The following is an 18720-nucleotide window of genomic DNA, read 5'->3' as shown; positions in this document are numbered from 1 at the left end:
CCTCCCAGCAGCCTGGTCTCTGCTCTCCCAGACTCCCATCCCAACACTCCACTTGGCATCTAGAGAGGTCTTTCTTTTTTATTTTTTATTTTTTTTTCAACGTTTTTTTTTTTTTTTTTTTTTTTTTTTGGGACAGAGAGAGACAGAGCATGAACGGGGGAGGGGCAGAGAGAGAGGGAGACACAGAATCGGAAACAGGCTCCAGGCTCCGAGCCATCAGCCCAGAGCCTGACGCGGGGCTCGAACTCACGGACCGCGAGATCGTGACCTGGCTGAAGTCGGACGCTTAACCGACTGCGCCACCCAGGCGCCCCTAGAGAGGTCTTTCTAAACATGAGTATGACTGGGGCCGTCCCTTGCCCCAAGACCACCTGTGGCTCCCTAGTGTTCTTGGGGCAAAATAAAGCCCTGAGTGATCTGCTCCTGCCAACCTCTCTTTCCAACCTCATCTCTTACAACTAACTCCTCACCCCGTGTCCCAAACATGGAGATTCGGGAAACTACCTCAACATAGAACTCTCTCTTGCCCTTGGTCTTTGCACATGTTGTTCCCTCTGCTTGGAACGCTCTTCCCCACTCTGTTCTTGACCCTTTGAGAGCCAGCTGAGGAGCTCGGTCAGTTCTCTGGGCTCCCCCATCCAGGTTGTCACCGCTGAGAGATGTGACTGCCTCTCCTGTAGAGAGTGAGCCCCCGGGAAAGCAGAACTGGAGGGCTGGGCTGACAGAAGGCACTTCAATAGTTGTTTGGGGGCGCCTGGATGGCTCAGTCAGTTAAGCATCTGACTCTTGATTTTGGCTCAGGTCATGATCTCACGGTTCGTGAGTTCATGCCCTGCGTTGGGCTCTGCGCTGACATCGTGGAGCCTGCTTGGGCTTCTCTCTCTCTGCCCTTCCCCCTCTCTCAACATAAATAATGAAACATCGAAAAAAATAGTTGTTTGGTGGCCAGATGAATGAATGAAACAGATGGGAGGGCCTATGCAGCAATGTCTGTTCCCAGCAGAGCTCAACAGCCCTGACTTGGGGGCCATGTCAACAACTGCAGTGAGAAAATGCAACACACAAGTGAGAAACTAGGCCATAGTGCCATGGGGAAATTTTATTTTAGAGCAGCTACCTCCCTCTTCTACTCCTGCCCTCCAGGGGCAGAAAGCAAACCGACAGTGGGGGGAAAAAACAACACCCCATCACTAACTATGTATAAGGGAAAACCTACTATCTACCTGCTTGCGGAAGGGGCTTGGGGGGGCCCCCTTCAGTCATCCAGATCCTCCTCCTCGTCTTCCTCCTCATCTTCTTCCTCTTCCTCCGCGGCCGCCAGGGTCTGCTCCTGGGCTGCCTTGAGGGCCTGTTCTTCCTCCACCGTGGGGTCACTCATCTCCAAGATCTCGGGGCTGTTGGGGTACTCCTGCTGAACGGGGGCTGGCAGGGGTGGGTTGAAGTTCTCGGGACTGTACTTGTGGCCCCAGCCAATGTAGATGTTCTCAAACTTCCTGGAAAGGCAGGGAGATATTGAGAGATCCTCCCTCCAAGGCCCCAGCCTGGACTTCCACTGAAGGTGGGACCCCGCGAGGGCTTGGCCTGGCTGCACAGGTGTGGGTGGTGGGGTGGAATGTGCTGTGCCTACCAGGTCTCTCCGTTCACGTGCTCTTGAGTGTTTACTGAGCATCTGTCTCCTAAGTGCCGGGCTGTCTAGAGCTGTACCCTGCAACAATGCATGTCACTGCTGAGCACTTGAAACGTGGCTGGTGGGACCAAAAACCTGAGTTTCTTTCCTTTTTTTTTTTTTTTTTTTTTTTAGTGTTTTATTTATTTTCGAGAGAGAGAGAGCGAGCCGGGGAGGAGCAGAGAGGGAGGGGGGCGGAGGATCCGAAGCAGGCTCCAGGCTCTGAGCTGTCAGCACAGAGCCCGCCTCGGGGCTCGAACTTGTGAATTGCGAGATCATGACCTGAGCCGCAGTTGGATGCTTAACCGACTGAGCCACCCAGGCGCCCCAAAAGCCTGAGTTTCTAATTGTATTTGATATTCTAAGTTCACCCGTGCTTTCTCCTTCGGCCCCCTGGTCACTTAGGGGGTGTGTTGCTTAATTTCTACATATCCGCGAAAGTCCCCCAAATTCCTTTGCTATTGATTTCTAATTTCGCTCCAGTGTGGCCAGAGAACCTATTTTGTATAATCAATCCGGTTAAATTTATCGACACTTGTTTCCTGGCCTAGCGTATGGTCTAATCCTAGAGACAGTTCCATGGGCACTTGAAAAGAATGTGTGTTCTGGGGCACCTGGGTGGATCAGTCGTTTAAGTGTCCGACAGGCTCAGGTCATGACCTCATGGTTCATGAGTTCGAGCCTGTCAGGGTGCCGACAGCTCAGAGCCTGGAGCCTGCTTCGGATTCTGTGTCTCCTTCTCCCCCTGCCCCTCCCCCACTCGTGCTCTGTGTCTCAAAAATAAATAAATGCTAAAAAAGAAAAGAAAAGAATGTGTGTTCTGCTGTCGTCTGGGTGGATTTTACTTCATTTTAATGAATTCAGATGTAAACAATAAAACCGATATTCAGTTCTGTTATTGGATAGCGGGAGAATGTCGAAGTGTGCCTGGGGCAACTTGGGTCCATGAATCTATTTTCTCAGCTGTAAATGTGGTGAAATCTGAATCCAAGGTCAAGTACTTTTGATGAGAACGTAGCATCCAGATGGAATGTGCTGTAAGTGTGAACTTCACACCAGATTCTGAAGACAGAGTATGAAAAGTTTAAAAAAAGAATGTAAAATAGCTCGTTAAGTTTTACATTACCGATTTCACATAGCGATGACAACATTTAAAATATAATAGGGTAAAGTAAACTATTAAAAGGAACCTTGCCTGTTTTTACTCTTGAACATGGCTAGTTCTAGGACATTTTATTTATTTATTTATTTGCTTACTTATTTATTTTTATTTTTTTATTTAAAAAAAAATTTTTTTTCAACGTTTTTTATTTATTTTTGGGACAGAGAGAGACAGAGCATGAACGGGGGAGGGGCAGAGAGAGAGGGAGACACAGAATCGGAAACAGGCTCCAGGCTCCGAGCCATCAGCCCAGAGCCTGACGCGGGGCTCGAACTCACGGACCGCGAGATCGTGACCTGGCTGAAGTCGGACGCTTAACCGACTGTGCCACCCAGGCGCCCCGCTTACTTATTTATTTTAAGTAGGCCGCACATCCAGCACGGAGCCCAACGTGGAGCTTGAACTCATGACCCTGAGATCAAGACCTGAGCTGAGATCAAGAGTCAGACGCTTAACCGGCTGAGCCACCTGGGCGCTCCTCTAGAAAATGTAGAGTAATGCAGGTGGCCTGTATTTTATGTACGTTGGACAGTGCTGGTCTAGGTGTGGGGACCCAGCAGTGAACACATTAGACAAAAATCCCTGCGGTGGTGCCTGCATTCTAGAAGGAGGAGACTGATAATAAACAAGAACAGAAGGGGTTGGGGCCAAGCCTGCCAGCCCACCTGTTCCCAGAATTTTAACTAGAGGAGGAAATGGGAGGAAAAGGAGGGGACTGGGAGATAGGGAGAGAGGCAGTGAGGGGCAGGGGGGTGGGCGGGGGGAGAGAGAGGGATGGAGAATTTGCCCCGCAGGCTGTTTGGCTTCGCCCTTATTTTCACAGCCTTGCTGTTCTTGAGACCTTTGCTTTCCTCCAGGTCTTCCTAGAACCTTCGAAAACACTGCTTCCTTGGAAGCCTCACCAGGGAGGTTGAGCTTCCTAGAAAGACAGACCTTCAGAGGGGCGCCTGAGCAGAGGGGCGCTTGGGTGGCTCAGTTGGTTAAGCGTCTGACTTCAGCTCAGGTCAGGTCATGATCTCACACTCCGTGAGTTCGAGCCCCATGTCGGGCTCTGTGCTGACAGCTCAGAGCCTGGAGCCTGCTTTGGATTCTGTGTCTTCCCCTCTTTCTGCCCCTCCCCTGCTCATGCTCGCTCTGTCTCGAAAATAAATAGAAACATTAAAAAAAAATAAAAAGATAGAGCTTCAGGCCCCAACCCCACTCCTGTGTCACCAGAACCTTCACTTGAATCAGATCCCTGGGGTCTGGTACACTCACAGTCTGGGAAGCTCTGGTCTACCTGCTTCCCCCCCGCCCCCCCCCCCCCCTTACTTCTCTCTTTCCCCAGAGATTTCACCTCAAGGTTGCTCTTCCCAGGAATCCCACTTTGATCCCCTTAAGATGACCGGTATGAGCTGTAATTGGTCCCCGCACTGTCCCTAGTGGTACTTAGTTTGTAACAGGGTATTTATTTGGCTGGGGGGGGGGGGGGGGGGGGGGAGGGGCGCTATACTGTTAATTTCCATGCTTCCTCTGCCTGCCCTCAGAGGCAGGATCCGTATCGCCTTTTCAATAAAGGGCCTGGGACCTAGCATACATCTGGCCAACAGTGACACCCGAGAGGGTTTTATAAAGAAAAAACAAATGGATGGTGGGAGGGATGCATGATCGAGTGGTGGATGGATGGGTGAGTTGAGTTCCCAATTTGGATCTATCTTTTGCTTTGAGAAAGATGTTGGCAGGGCGCCTGCCTGGCTCACTCAGTGGAGCGTGTGACTCTTGATCTCGGGGTTGTGCGTTTGACCCCTGTGTTGGGGGGTTGAGATTACTTAAAAATAAAATCTTTAAGGGGAGCCTGGCGGCTCAGTGAGTTAAGTATCTGACTCTTGGTTTCGGCTCCGGTCATGATTTTGGGGTTCATGGGTTCCACGCCTGCATGGGGCTCTGTGCTGGCAGTGCAGAGCTTGCTTGAGATTCTCTCTCTCTCTCTCTCTCTCTCTCTCTCTCTCTCTCTCTGCCCTTCCCTGACTCATGCTGTCTCTGTCTCTCTCAAGATAAATAAATTAACTTAAAAAAAATAAATAAAATCTTTAAAAAGAAAAGAAAGCTGCTGGCAAATTAGGGTGCGGCCAGAAGAAGGGGCTGGTGAAAGCAAGCCAAGGAGACTCTTCCCTGTTTCTAGAGGGGAAAAAATCGCCAAGAATGTGGTGAAAGCAGCCGGATTACACGAAATCTCATCATAGGATGGAACAGTGCACCTTGGGCACTGAGCTGGAAAGGGAAAAATCTAGGAAAACTTATCCTGCCATCTGGTGGACGGAGTTGGTAAGTGCGCCCAGCACGGGGCTGCCGAGGGCGCTCCCTAAGCGGCAAAGCAGAAAGGCTCCGTCGCGCCCAGTGGGAGAGACTGAGGGCCTCTCGGTGCCCGGCGAGTGTGTGGTGAGTGTCTCAGTGAGTGTGCGTGGGTGGGAATATGCAGCAGTGACAAATCTTGGGGGAGCAACTTGTGGGGGATCCTGGCAGGGAAGACTTCTGCCCCATGGACCCAAGACCCTTCAAATTGGAAGAACTGCCAGGGGGCCCAGGGAAGGAGTTAGGTCCCCCAGAAAGAAGACGGTGCCCCTGGCAGGGCCACATCAAAGTGGACTCCTGAGTCCTGTCTGGCTCTGTGACTCATAGAGCTGAGAAGCCTGGGCCGGGAGGCCAGAGATCCAGGTTTGAATCCCGCATACGCTGTGTGACCCTGGGTCAGTTCCTTACCCTCTCTGATCCTCCGTTCTCTTATCTGAGGGGCTCTCACTTTTTGTCCGGGATTTCTCATTTTAGTCCTGGTTGGAAGTCCTGGAGCTGAGTGAGGGGGTCAGCCCAGGGGGCTTCTTGAAAGGGGTTCCTTCCACTCTCTGCCCCCGTCCACCCTCAGCCTGGCTCGGAAGAGGTTATAGGGGCTTCCTTTTCTGGAAGGGACTAGGAGAAGACCTACTTGCCACTGGCGTAGGCATAGGCCCCTGGCCAAAGATTGGAGCGCACGACAGCCACGGAGTACTGTGGGCAAAGGCTGCAGGACAGGCGGGTGGTCCACGGTGACATGTGCATGATTTCTGCAGGGGAGTGGAGAGCACCAGGGGAGGTCAGAGCTCCCCACAGCCCTGCGCAGGCCCCTGGAGGGGAGACTGAGAAAGAGGGGAGGGCGCAAAGAAGGAAGACAGGGAGGGGCGTGAAGGGAGTGTGGCTGGCTCCAGATCACTTTCTGACCGTGTGGCCCCAGGAAGCCACCTTGCCAGTCTGAGCCTCAGTGACCGCATCCAAGAAGTGGGTATACTTATCTCACCTCCCTTGCAGGCACTGCCGTGCTCGATGATCGCCCTTCCAGGTCAGCCATGGCTTTGGACCAGGGTCAGAGGGCACGGCACAGGCCCTGTGGTCCCGGAAATCCGGGTTCAAATTCTGGCTCTGCCCATTCACCGGCTCTCGGCCTCTCTTTCCTCCTTCCTCCGGGTGCCTGAGACCCTGACCTCGGGAAATCCCCATCCAGTCTTCCAAATGCCAGCTCGGGTCCTGCCTTCTTGGGGAAGGCCTGTCAAATTCTCTCTGTCTCTCGCCCCAAACCCACACGGGACTGGAAAGATCATATCCCACCACCCAGGCCACTGCCGTATGCCAGACACAGCTCACAAGATGGACGTGTTCCTGCAACCCCAGGAGGGAGGCACGATCACCAGGCCCGTGTTATAGATGAGGGAGCAACTGAGGCTGAGAGAGATGCCCCCCCAACCCCTGCTTTCTCCCCAGTCCCCACCTGGGCCGGTGGGCTGGCGTGCGTGAGGCCAAGAGGACTGTTACCTGCGTCTTCGGAGAGCGGCGTCAGCAGCGGGGGCCCGACCTCCTGCTCCACGCCTTCCATCCCCTCGTCTGCCTTCTCTTCCTCCTCCCCTAACTCTTCTTCCTCCTCAATCTTCTGCAAAGGGTTCACCCAAGTGCAGCGGCCCTGGAGGTCGGGCGGGGGGAGGTCAGGCCACATCTCCCGGGGGGGACAGCAACCCGCCTGCACCCTGGGAGGTGGTGAGGGGCCAGGAAGCACACCGGGGCCTGGCCCTGTCCTCAGGGACCCAAGTATGGGCAGGGGGGGCAGGGCTAGTCACACGGGTGGGGGGAGAGAGAGCTATAGTGGTGAGATGGAGACTCCTGCCACCTGCTGGCTGTGTGGCTCCCCGTCTGGGCATTCATTCATTCATTTGTCAGATATTTAATGAGCACCTACTACATACAGATAGGTGCTGGGGAAACATCCTTGAGAGGAGAGACCCCCCCCGCCCCCCGCCCTCAATGTCTGCCCCGGGGAGCTGATATTCAGCCTCCCATATGATCTTCTGCTCATCGGTGAAATGGGGGTAGCATAGGGGTTCTCTCGTTGGATTGCTGACTGGCTACACGAGGCCCTGAAGAGCTGATATGTGTTTGTTAAGTGAACGCACCTAAATGCACAGCACAGAGCAGACTTCAGCTGCCTCAGCGAGGCAGCGGGGATGGTAGTCGTGCCACACTCCCAAAAGAAGTTGTTTGGATTCAAGAAGGCGTGGCAGAGTCAATACAAGTTTGTGGACTGAATGAATAAAAGCTCCTAGCACACAGCAGGGGCTTCCTTGAACCAGTGAGTGCACGAATATAGAGTTCAACACATCAGGCGGTCAAAAAAGGCAGGGCTTGGGGCGCCCCGGGGGGGCTCAGTCGGTTGAGCATCCGACCTCGGCTCGGGTCACGATCTCGAGGTCGGTGAGTTCGAGCCCCGCGTCGGGCTCTGTGCTGACGGCTCGGAGCCCGGAGCCTGCTTCGGATTCTGTGTCTCCCTCTCTCTCTGCCCTTCCCCTGCTCGTGCTCTGTCTCTCTCTCAAAAATAAATAAACGTTAAAAAAAGAAAAAAGAAAGAATGAAATCTTTTTGAGCGCCGGCTGGTGCCCCAGCCCCTCCTTGAGCTGAGCTGTTGCGTAATATTCTGGTGCCCCGTCACCTTTCTGAAATCTGAAAAGCTCGGAACTCCAGGATGCATCCGGCCCCAACAGTGTCTTACAGGGCATCGTCAACCCATATCTGCCGCGTGAACGAACCAACGGATGAGTGAATATTATGCAGCACGTCCGGCAGAGAGCCAGAGCTTGAGACCATTGCCTGGAGCTCCCCCTCCCCGCCCCCCCCCCACCCCGGTGAGTCCCCTGTCCTCACCTGCGGCAGGATGTGCTGTGCGTGATGCACCCAGTTGGCCATGGAGTCCACCAGCTCGAGCACCGGGACGCCCTCAAAGTCGGGGTTCTCCTCGTAGGAGTCGCGCCCCGCGCCGCCCTCCTCCTCTTCATCGCCCTCCTCCTCCCCAAACTGGTAGAAGCCGAGCGGGCTGATGTGCGTGGCGGCCGAGATGCGGGCGATCTGGGCCCGCAGGTAGTTGGCCTCGTTGCCCGGGAAGGGCGGGTAGCTGACGACTGGCGCGTCCAGGAAGCCGGTGAAGAATTTCTTGATCTTGCGGGCCTGCACGATCTGCACGGGCGTGACGTGCGGCAGCCGCGTCCACGGCCGGCCCGGCTCGTTGCACACGAAATACAGGTACTTGTTGGTGCCCGAGCGGCTCTCCTCCCTGGGGATGACGGGCGGTGGCTTCCACATGGGCTTGGGGGTAACGTCCGTGTCCTTCTCCTCGTCCTCCTCGCCCTCCTCCTCGTCGGGCGCGTCCATGCCCTCGCCGCCCTCCATCATCTCCTCCGCCTCCTCCTCCTCCTCGCCCTCCTCCTCGCCCTCCCGGAAGGACACCTCGGCCACCAGGTAGCTGCGGCGGAGCCCCAGGATCTTGCCCCAGAAGCGGCAGGTCTGGATGGGCTGCTGCTCCACCAGCTGCTTCAGGGCCATGAAGATGCGGAAACTCTCGTCCGAGCTCAGGCCCACGCCAGCCTGTTCCAAGTAGAAGGCCGTCTCCATGACGTTGGGCACCGCCGTCTCAGCCTGCAGAGGGGCGGGTGGAGGGCAGAGGAAAGAAGGCTGAAGCCCTGCTCCCTAGCCTGACTTGTGAAATCCGGAGAGCTAAACTGCTCTGTAACCCAGCTGCTCATGCGACCGCTGCAGGCCAGTGGGATGTAGGGGCAAGTCCTTGGGGAGGAGGTCCCTTAAGGAAGAGAAAAGGGGGGGGGGGGTGGGGGGAGAAAGAAAGAAAAAGGAAAATCACCAGGAGAAAATCCTTTGCTCCTTCATCCTTCCCCCTTCTTTCTGCTTGCAATGGGATGTGAGATCTGGAGGCACAGCACCTATTTTGGGACCATGAGGCAATGCATGGGATGGTGTGTACCCATAGCCTAATGATGGTAGACTTGAAAGGTGGAAACTGCCGGGTCCCTGGTGGCATCACTGAGCCACCTTACCTCCCTTCTTGTTGTATGGGGCAAAGAGGCCACTTTTAGTCATGTTTTCCGTTACTTGCAGCCAAATGCACCCCTAACAGATACCCCAAATCATATAACAAATTAAGGGAAGATGCAGGCCTTGAGCCCAGGAATCAGTGATGCTGGAGGATGGTGGTGATGACTGTTGCCCCCACCCCCTCCTCCTTCACCATCTACCTGGTTCAGGGAGACAGAGGGGGAGAGGCAGAGAGATGGGGAAGCGGGGGCAGAAAGGGAGTGAGAACAAGCAAATTGAGGGCTGAGGCTAGAATACAGTGAGGTTTGGTCCGAGGCAGCCACTCCCATAGCCACATGGCCACAGGCTGACCCCGATACGTTTCAGTCAGTCCAGAAATCTTTATTAGAGACCCAGTGGGTGCCAGTCCCAGGCTAGGCAGGCATTGAGATATAGCAGAGACCAAAACACATGAGGTCCTTCCTCAGGAGATTGGCATGACCCACCCTTGGCCAACATGACTGGCCCAGGGAAACACATTGCCCAAATCGGGGAGACCACATGCTCTCTTGCCAGAATTTGAAAGCAGAAGGGAGAGAGAGGAGGTATAGAAGGTAGAGTAACGATCCCCCCAAAAGATGTCCATGTCCCGATTCCTGGGCCTGTGACTATCTGACACGGCAAAAGTGACTTACAGGTGTGATTAAATTAAGGATCCTGAGACAGGGAGATCATCCTGGATGGTCCGGGTGGGCCCCAAGTCAACACAAGGGTCTTGCTAAGTGAAAGTGGGGAAGGCAGGAGGGTCAGAGAAGATGTGATGAAAGCAGAAATCAGAGTCAGAGACTGGAAGGTTCCGGAGGAGGGCCCAGGAGGAAGGAATGTGTGCTGCTTCTGGAAGCTGGAAAAGGCTAGGAAATGGTTTCTCTTCAAGAGTCTCCATCAGTAGGGCAACCCTGCCAACCTTGACCTCAGCCTGGTGAAGCCCAATCCGAAGCGGACTTCTGACCTCCAGAGCTCTAAGGTAAAACATTATGTGGTCTTAAGCCACTAAGTTTGTTACAGCAGCCATAAGAGACTAATACGGTTCCACTCTGTGCGTGTGGCTTCAAGTGAAACAGGTAAGTGTGGGAGCCACATGCTGGATGACTGAGACTTTGTGTCCAAACTTCACCTTTTGTAAGGACACTAGGCATAATGGACGAGGGCTTCACCCTATTCCAGAAGGACCTCATTATAACTCATTACATCGGCAATGACCCTCCTTCCAAATAAGGTCACATTCTGAAGGGTCTGGGTGAGGGATACATCACCCTTCATAAGAATACTTCATAAGGGGGCGCCTGGGTGGCTCAGTCGGTTGAGCGTCTGACTTCGGCTCAGGTCATGATCTCACAGTCTGTGGGTTCGAGCCCCGCGTCAGGCTCTGTGCTGACAGCTCGGAGCCTGGCGCCTGCTTCGGATTCTGTGTCTCCCTCTCTCTCTGCCCCTCCCCCATTCTCTCTCTCTTTACCTAGTGTTAACAGGAACAGTTTATCGCATTTTCTCCCTATGCTTGCTGGCCATGGGCATACTATTCACAAGTGTTTGAAATCCCTCCCCAAAGGAGAACGATACGTTTCCATGCCCCTGCACTTAAGAGGGGCCATGTCACTTGCTCTGACTGCTTGAGACAGCAGTGACAGGGACACATGTCACAGCCAGGCAGAAGCTGTAAGAAAGAACCAATGTGGGGCTTGCTACCCTCTCTTTTTCCTCCTCTGCAACTGTGGGAGCCTGTGGCACAATGCAACTGCCTCCATCGTCCTCGGTTCTCAGGCAGCTGATGAGCAAAACCCTTCTGGAAACCCTGGGTGGGCAGGTTGTGTGAGCGAGAAATAAACTGTGTAGTTTTAAGCCACTGAGACTGTTGTGCTGGGGTTTTGTTTGTTTGTTTGTTTGTTTTCACCTCAGCTCGAGATGTAACACACCCTAATGCTCAATAGTAGGAGAATCGTTCTTTTGAAAGTGGTTCTGGCGCTTTCTTCCCATCATAAACGCCATGCAAAAGCTGGTTTTCCTGATTGGTGGTGACACCAGCCACTCAGGGGGAGCGGAGTCAAGCTTAATTCCAAGACACCTCGCTGACGGGGAGGAAGACAAAGGAAGGAGGGTAGAGCGGTGCCCGCGTGGCTCGGTGATCTCGGATTCAGATTCGGGAGTCCAAGCTCCAGATCAGGCTCTGTGCTGTCAGCACAGAGCCTGCTTCGGATCCTCTGCCCCCCTCCCTCTCTGCCCCTCCCCTGCTCTCTCTCTCTCTTTCTCTCTCTCTGAAAAATAAATAAAACATCTTAAAATTTTTATTTTAAAAAAAGGGATGGGGGCGCCTGGGTGGCTCAGTCGGTTGGGCGTCCGACTTCAGCTCAGGTCACGATCTCGCGGTCCATGAGTTCGAGCCCCGCGTCGGGCTCTGGGCTGATGGCTCAGAGCCTGGAGCCTGCTTCCGATTCTGTGTCTCCCTCTCTCTCTGTCCCTCCCCTGTTCATGCTCTGTCTCTCTCTGTCTCAAAAATAAATAAACGTTAAAAAAAATTAAAAAAAAAAAAAAAAGGGATGAGTGTGTGCCTGGCCATGAGTGGAGCCAATGGCCATCACCCTCTTTCTGGGAATCCCCACCCTCCATCCACATGGCAATGGAGCGGCCTCACCAACCATGTTTAAATGATATCACTCCACCCCGCTCACTGTTAATTTCAGCAAGAGTGGGAAACTGTCCCCCAAGGTCAGGTCAGACTCTGCTTCTCTCCCCGTCCTCTGCTATCACCAGTAACGCGTGCCTGGGGGGAGAGAACGTACAGCGGGCATCCTCCTGCCCTCTCTAGATTGCTTGCACCTGACCATTGGGTGTGGGGAGAACCTTCTCTCTTGTTTACACCACTTGTCTCCACTTCTGCAACATCGTCTGTTTCCTGCCCTCACATGGTCTGTGTTGTCAAATAAGTAAAGTGTTAGCTTTTGGAATGTGATGCAATAATACCGAAGTTAGTCTGAAATTATAACTTGGAGAGTAGTCAGGAGCTTTATGAAACAGAGGCGCAGTGAGTTCCGGGGCAGAAAGCCATCTACAGGGCGAAGGAGAAGGATAGAGAATCCACAAACAGGTCGAGTCCATAGAGGCGTAAATAAATCAGAGATGGCATTTCAGAGGATGGGGGGAAAGAATGCATTATTCCACCATGGCTGCTGGGGATCGTGGCTAGCGACTTGGGAGAAATAGAAAAAGGGAAATGAGAGCCCTACCTCCTGTCAGAGAAATATATAAAAAATGATGAATCACTGATTTCTTTGAGTCTCTTCCTAGAAACATGCACAGGCCACAAACGCCCACAATTTTGCCACGAGTTTGCGGACCTCCCAGAAAGAATTCCAGCTCCAAATTCTAAGTGGGTGGGGCCTTCAGGGACAAGCCCGTCAGGGGGCGGAGTCTCCGGGGGTTGGCATTTCAACGGGGCGGAGCCTCAAGCGGCCGTGGTGCTCCAAGGGGGCGGAGCCTCTAGGAGCCAAGCTTTCTAAGGAGGCGGAGCCTTCGGGGCCTTGCGTTAGATGTGGGTAAGACCTGGAGGTGGAAAGGAAGGGTGTATTTCCAAGTGGGTGGGGCCTCCCGAGGAGAAACTGCATCTGAAATTTAAAACCATATTCCCAGGTAAAACTTGGCGCGAGGCTTGGTATTTCCACCTGCGCTTTGCTCACCCAAGGGCTCATTCCTTTGTCAGATTGTCGCTCCCGTGGTCTCTCACCATCCCACCCCACCGTCGCCAGAATCCCAGACTCTCAGAAGCATGGACGTGGGCACAGAGCAATCGCATCCGCAGATGGGGCAAAGGTTCTGTATAGCACTGGCTTGGAGGTCACGGTCCTGCCTTCCTAGTTCTGTCTCTGGTACGTCCTAGTTTCCCGCCCTCCGAGCTGAAGTCTTTCCTCTACAGATAGAAATTAAGTAGCGCTTGCTTTGCAGGGTTGTTTCGGGGGATGAGCCGAGACAAGGCTCTCAAGGCTCTTAGCGGGGGCCTAGGAGGCGTCGGAATCATCATAAATAGAGTCCCCAGCAAATGTTTCTCGAACGAGTGGAAGAGTCCTTCACCTGAATTTTATGCCGATGTCCAAGCCTGGAAACAGAATTGTGGAATTAAATATTCTGAGGCTAGTGAAATGTTACTGGGCCAGAAGTTGAAGAGCTCTTAGCAAGGGGTCGACTTACAAAAGGGGGAACTGAGTCTGGGGATAAGGGGCACTTCAGTGTTGAGAGACTCCAGGAGGCAAGGAGTTTCACAGAAAACGCCTGTAAAGCAGAATTATTTGGGGGAGGGAGGAGTAAAGGACGGCAAGAGGGAGACCAGCCTCCACCTCCACTTAGCCGCTGGAGTCAGCTTTTTTTTTTTTTTTTTTTTTTTGAGAGAGAGAGAGAGAGAGAGAGAGAGAGAGAGAGGGAGAGAGCGAGCGAGTGGGGGAGGAGCTGAGGGAGAGAATTTTAAGTAAGCTCCACACCCAGCGCAGAGCCTGATGAGGGGCAGGATCTCACAACTGTGAGATCGTGACCTGAGTCGAAATCAAGAGTCTGCAGCTTAAACCGACTGAGCCACCCAGGGGCCCCTGGAGTCAGTCTTCTAAAAAGCAAAGCCCACTAGCCTTTCCTCTGCTTCAAACCCTTCCGTGGTGCTCCAGCGGCCTCAGGAGAAAGCCCAATCTCCTCGGTCTGGCATTCAAAGCCCTCTGTGACCTGGTCCTCCCGCCCCCCCACCCCCACCCCCTGTGGCCCACCTCTCACACTGACCTGAAATTGTTTGCGGTTTCTCGGTCCTACTGTGCATCCCCTCGCCCCCGGACCTTAGCACCTGCTGTGCCTAAGCCTGGGTCACTGCCCCTCCTGCCACGCGCCCCTCCCCATAGCCTCTCTCACCACCTCCTCTTCCATTTCCTGTTGGCCCTCGCCTCCGCCGCTCCGCAGGAACAGCGCCTTCTGTCTTTCCGCCATCTCGTAGGTGGGCTGCATCTCTGGGTCGTCCCGCAGGGTGTCCACCTTGGGGTGGAACCACTCCCATTGCGTGGTGCGGTTCAGCGACTCCAGGATGGACAAAGGGTCCTCCGGCCGCTGGTTCAGGATCTTGGTCAGCAGGTTCACTAGGTGCTCATACCTGCCTCCCGTGGGAGGGAGTGGGAGGTGGGAGACATCACTCGCTCAGCTCAGTGAGCTCAGCGTACCTGGCCCCCGTGCCTGGCGCTGGGGACACAGTACAGAAAAGGTCCCTGCCCTGGTGGGGCTGACATTCTGATGATGGAGACAGAAATGAACCGAATGTGCAAAACATACAGTGTGTCGGGAGGTGGTAATTTCTATGGAGACAAAGCAGGGAGGGGGGACTGGGAATGCCAGGGATAGGAGATGGCTTGTAAGTTTAAATAGGAAGGCCAGGGAAGGTCACACCAAGGTGACATTTAAGCTGAGATCTGAAAGACGTGAGGAGGCAAACCATACAGATACTGGGGGTGGGGGTGGGGGGGGGTGGAGAAGTATTTCAGTCAGAGGGAGCAGCAGGTGCATAGGCCCTGAGACATCTCATGAGTCTTACATGATCTTGACAACAAAACTCAAGGAAGGGGCGCCTGGATGGCTCAGTCAGTTAAGTGTCTGATTCTCGATTTTGGCTCAGGTCACAATCTCATGGGCTCATCAGATGGAGCCCCACTTAGGGTGCAGGGCCTGCTTGGGATTTCTCTCTCTCTCTCTCTCTCTCTCTCTCTCTCTCTGTCTCTCCCTCCACTCATGTGCACTGTCTCTCTGTCTCTCTCTCAAAATAAATAAACTTTCAAAAAAAAAAGATTTAAAAAAAGAAAACTGAAGGAAACTAGGAGAAAGGAAAATTCCATGCCAATCTTGCTTAGAAATATAGATGCTGAAATCCTAAGCAAAATATTAGCAAATGACATCCAGCAAAAAGATGCTCTTAACAAATGATGCACCATGATTAAACTGGGCTAATAACAGGAATGCAAGACTGGGCAGATATTAGAAAAACAGAAAAAAAAAATTAACTCATCATGTTAATATGTTCAAAATATATGTAAGATAACCTCAGTAGGTGCAGAGAAGTTGTTTGATGACATTCAACACCCATTTATGATTTTAAAAAACCCTACCAATCTAGGAACAGAAAGTAATTTTATTTTATTTTTAATTTTTTTCATGTTTATTTATGTTTTGAGAGAGAGAGAGAGAGTGAGCAGGGGAGGGGCAGAAAGAGAGGGAAACAAAGGATCTGAAGCAGGCTCCAGGCTCTGAGCTGTCAGCACAGAGCCCGACCCAGGGCTTGAACTCACGAACCATGAGGTCGTGACTTGAGCTGAAGTCAGGTGCTTAACCGATTGAGCCACCCAGATGCCCCTAGAAGGTAATTAAAAAAAATGTTTATTTATTTACAGAGAGAGAGAGAGCACACACGCGCACATGTGAGTGAGAGTGGGGGAGGGACAGAGAGAATATTAAGCAGGCTCTGGCTGTCCACACAGAGCCTGATGAGGGACTTGATCTCACGAACCGTGAAATCATGACCTGAGCTGAAATCAAGAGTCGGACTGACTGAACCACCCAGGCGCCCCAGAAGGTATTTTTTTACAATCGCATAAAGGGGAACCTATGGCACATAATGGTGAAAGACTGAACATTTTTTCCTTATGAGATTGGGGACGAGGATGCCCGCTTTCACGACTACACTGGAGGTTGTGGCTAATGCAATATGACATGAAAAAGGAAAGGCAAAAAGGATGGGGAAGGAAGAAGGAAAACTGCCATGGTTTGCAGGTGGTATGATAGGGGGTGATGTGCAGAGGCCTTGAGTGGAGGGTGTGCCTGGCATGTTGGCTGGAGTGGAAGGAGAGGAAGGGATCAGGGGAGGAGAGGAGGCAGTGACACCGCCTGATACACAGTGAGACAATACTGTGATAACAGTATTGTAATGGCTTCCTTCTACCTGAGCCAGAGACGATGCTGAGCACTTGAGAGCAGTGTTGGATTCTCACCACAATTGTACATCTGAGGAACAATTACAATCCCTACTCTCCAGGTGAGGAAACTGAGGCTCCGAAAAGTTGAGGCCATGAGATCACACAGTGGTAACACAGTCACGATTTGAAACCAGGTTGGTCTGATTTCAAAGCATGTGTGTCTGGGATGCGCCCGGGTGGCTCAGTTGGCTGAGCGTCTGACTCTCGATTTCAGCTCAGGTCATGATCCCAGTGTTAAAGGATCGAGCCCCGCATCAGGCTCCAGGCTAGGTGTGGAGCCTGCTTGGAATTCTCCCTCTCAACCCCTCTCCCATGCTGTCATGTTTGAGCATGCTTTCTCTCTGTCTCTCCCTCTCCAAGAAAGCATGTATGTCTAACTCTCTGCTGGATGGAAACCCTTTGGCAGTTGTCTTGGGTGTGCTGGAGAGCCATCACTGAACTGGGAAGGGTAAGGAGAGGTCAGACTTTGACCATGGCTTTTGAATAAAGGACCTTAAAGATTCCAAGGGTGGGAACTGTTGGGAAAAGATAGAGGTTAAATCTGGGTAGACTCTAGGATCTGAGGCCAGGAGCTGACTAGAGATGAAGTTTGGAGAGCGGCAGGGGCTGAATGGCTCTTGTGAGGAGGAAGCACTTACTACTCCTGAGCCATGGCAAGCCCTGTGCCTGGGACAGATGGGGTCAGTTTTGTGCTTTAGCAGTAACTGTTACTTCTCCAACCTGGCCCTTTCCTGCTCTCCCTCTTTCTCCCTTGGTTGCAGCTGTACCAGCCTCCTTGCTGTTCCTCAAACACAGCAAGCCTTGAAGCCTTTAAATGTGCTTCCTCTGTCACCTGCAAGGTGCTCTCCCTCTTCTCCTTCAGGTCCCTGATCAAATGTCACCTCCTCAGAGGCCTCCCCAGAGGCCTTCCTTGACCTCATGCTATTTCACACGCACTCCCTAACTCCCCTCGCCATGCCTTATTTTCCACCTTAGCTCCCAGCATTACCTGTCATTTATTAGATTTATTGCCCATTCTCCCACCAAAATGCAAGTTCCACGATGACGTAATGGGGACTGAGAACTGTATTCTAACTACAGCTAAGAGGCTTTGGCAAGTTAGTGGCTAATAGGGCCTCAGGAGCCAAATCACACGTGCTTGGCCACATCCTAGCTGTTATCACTTTGGATATGGGACCGAATTTTTCTGTCTTGGCTTCGTCCTCTGTAAAACGGGGACAGTAGATGTGCTAATCTCAGCTGTGAGGACTAGATGTTAATGTATGAATGGTGGCGACCTGGTAAGTAAATGCTAGCTGTTGTTAGCGTTTCCATCCCCTGACTCCTAGCCTGAGTTAGATGCCCCTGGAAAAGTCCCTGGTTACCCATGAGGGGTGATCCCCGGTCTGACTGAAGAGACCTGGGAGCCTGAGGCGGAGCCTTGGCTGGGTCCTCTCCCGGCCGGGATCTCCCCCCCTCCCCCCCACCTCCGGAGCCCCTTCTCACAGGCTGAGGCTGCGACTGACGCTGGTCTGCAGCAGGTAGGCCTTGGCGTTCTGCACGGCCAGCTCCAGAGGCTCCGGCTCGGGCACCTCCAGAGTGAAGGGCGTGAAGCCCAGCTCGGAGGGTGAGAACTGGAGGGTGGGGTCATCCCTCAAGTAGGGCCCATGCCGGCTGAACTGCAGGTCATCTCTCTGGTACATGTTGAACTGGCCCAGTAAGTCCGGCTGGGTCTCCAGATAGGCAGACTCCAGTTGCTGGAAGAGGCTGCTTTGGCCCCGCTGTAGTTGCTGCAGCATTAGGCCGGCGTCTTGGGGGGCCTGGATCCCACCTTCTTCCAGATAAAGCTGGGGCTGTAGCTCGGAGGGAAAGCCCATATTCGGGGACGGGTACTCCACCCCACCCAGCTGGGCCTCCTCAGCCTGGAACATCGTCAAGTTCTCCTGCTGGGTGGGGCTGGCCCCTAGCGACCAGCCCTGGAGGTTGGCCTGGCTGGCCAGAATCCCCCCATTGCTCTGCAGGATGGAGGCATCAAGTGGTATCTGCTCCGCCTCCTCGGGGAAGGCGGGCTGGGGCCGAGAGAGTTCCAGACCGCGCCGCTGGGAAACCTGGGAACTCCTCCGACTTGAAGGCGGCTGGGAAGGGGGCTCAGGGTCGGGCGGTGGGTCCCCCATAGTTCAAAAGGGATCGCCGACTTCCAGGAGGAAGGCTTGCAGACAGGCAGGCTAGACCGGTCGCCCGCCTGCCGCCACAGGCCGGCTAGCCTCTATGCCAGCCGCCCGGTTTCTAAGGAGGGAGGGGGCGGGCCGTTACCAGGGGAGGGCGCGCGGGGACGCCGGGGCCTAGGAGCCGGTTTCCGCGCAGGCGCAGCCCCACGACCGAGGGGCTGCCCGTCCTCCAGCCAGCGGCTGGGCGCGTTCACTAGCTACCGCGCAGTCCCACAGCTGACACGCAGGTAGAGACCAGAGACTGCATCCACGCCCCAGACCCGCGATCTTTTTAATTGTAAAGGCAAAGCCCCG

At 53.6% G+C, this 18720-nt stretch overlaps 1 protein-coding gene across 3 annotated transcripts; it reads right to left on the bottom strand.

Annotated features, from left to right (window-relative positions):
* Positions 1-1081: 1081 nt before the first annotated feature.
* On the bottom strand, positions 1082-18633 carry RSPH6A (radial spoke head 6 homolog A). Of its 3 annotated transcripts, none has more exons than XM_058709114.1 (6): positions 17705-18633; positions 14118-14352; positions 8025-8792; positions 6648-6792; positions 5788-5905; positions 1082-1493 (listed from the first exon to the last, which is right to left on the bottom strand). In XM_058709114.1, the coding sequence occupies exons 1-6, from the start codon at positions 18370-18372 to the stop codon at positions 1256-1258; spliced, it is 2172 nt and encodes a 723-aa protein (XP_058565097.1). In that variant the 5' UTR covers positions 18373-18633; the 3' UTR covers positions 1082-1255. The 3 variants fall into 3 exon arrangements, with proteins under 3 accessions (XP_058565097.1, XP_058565099.1, XP_058565098.1); XM_058709115.1 differs by lacking the exon at positions 1082-1493 and adding an exon at positions 2477-2728; XM_058709116.1 differs by lacking the exon at positions 5788-5905.
* Positions 18634-18720: the final 87 nt, after the last annotated feature.

The sequence above is a fragment of the Neofelis nebulosa genome, chromosome 17 (genome assembly GCF_028018385.1).
Source record: "Neofelis nebulosa isolate mNeoNeb1 chromosome 17, mNeoNeb1.pri, whole genome shotgun sequence".
Taxonomy (NCBI): domain Eukaryota; kingdom Metazoa; phylum Chordata; class Mammalia; order Carnivora; family Felidae; genus Neofelis; species Neofelis nebulosa.
This window is presented reverse-complemented; position numbering and strand designations above follow the sequence as displayed.

Excerpts from the sequence above, each read along its gene's own strand:
- RSPH6A (XM_058709114.1), bottom strand. The coding sequence starts at position 18,372 with ATGGGGGACCCACCGCCCGACCCTGAGCCCCCTTCCCAGCCGCCTTCA. Across the intron at positions 14,353-17,704 it reads GTCAGTCGCAGCCTCAGCCT|GTATGAGCACCTAGTGAACC; the intron begins GTGAGAAGGGGC and ends CACGGGAGGCAG. Across the intron at positions 5,906-6,647 it reads GCCGCTCTCCGAAGACGCAG|AAATCATGCACATGTCACCG; the intron begins GTAACAGTCCTC and ends ACTCCCCTGCAG.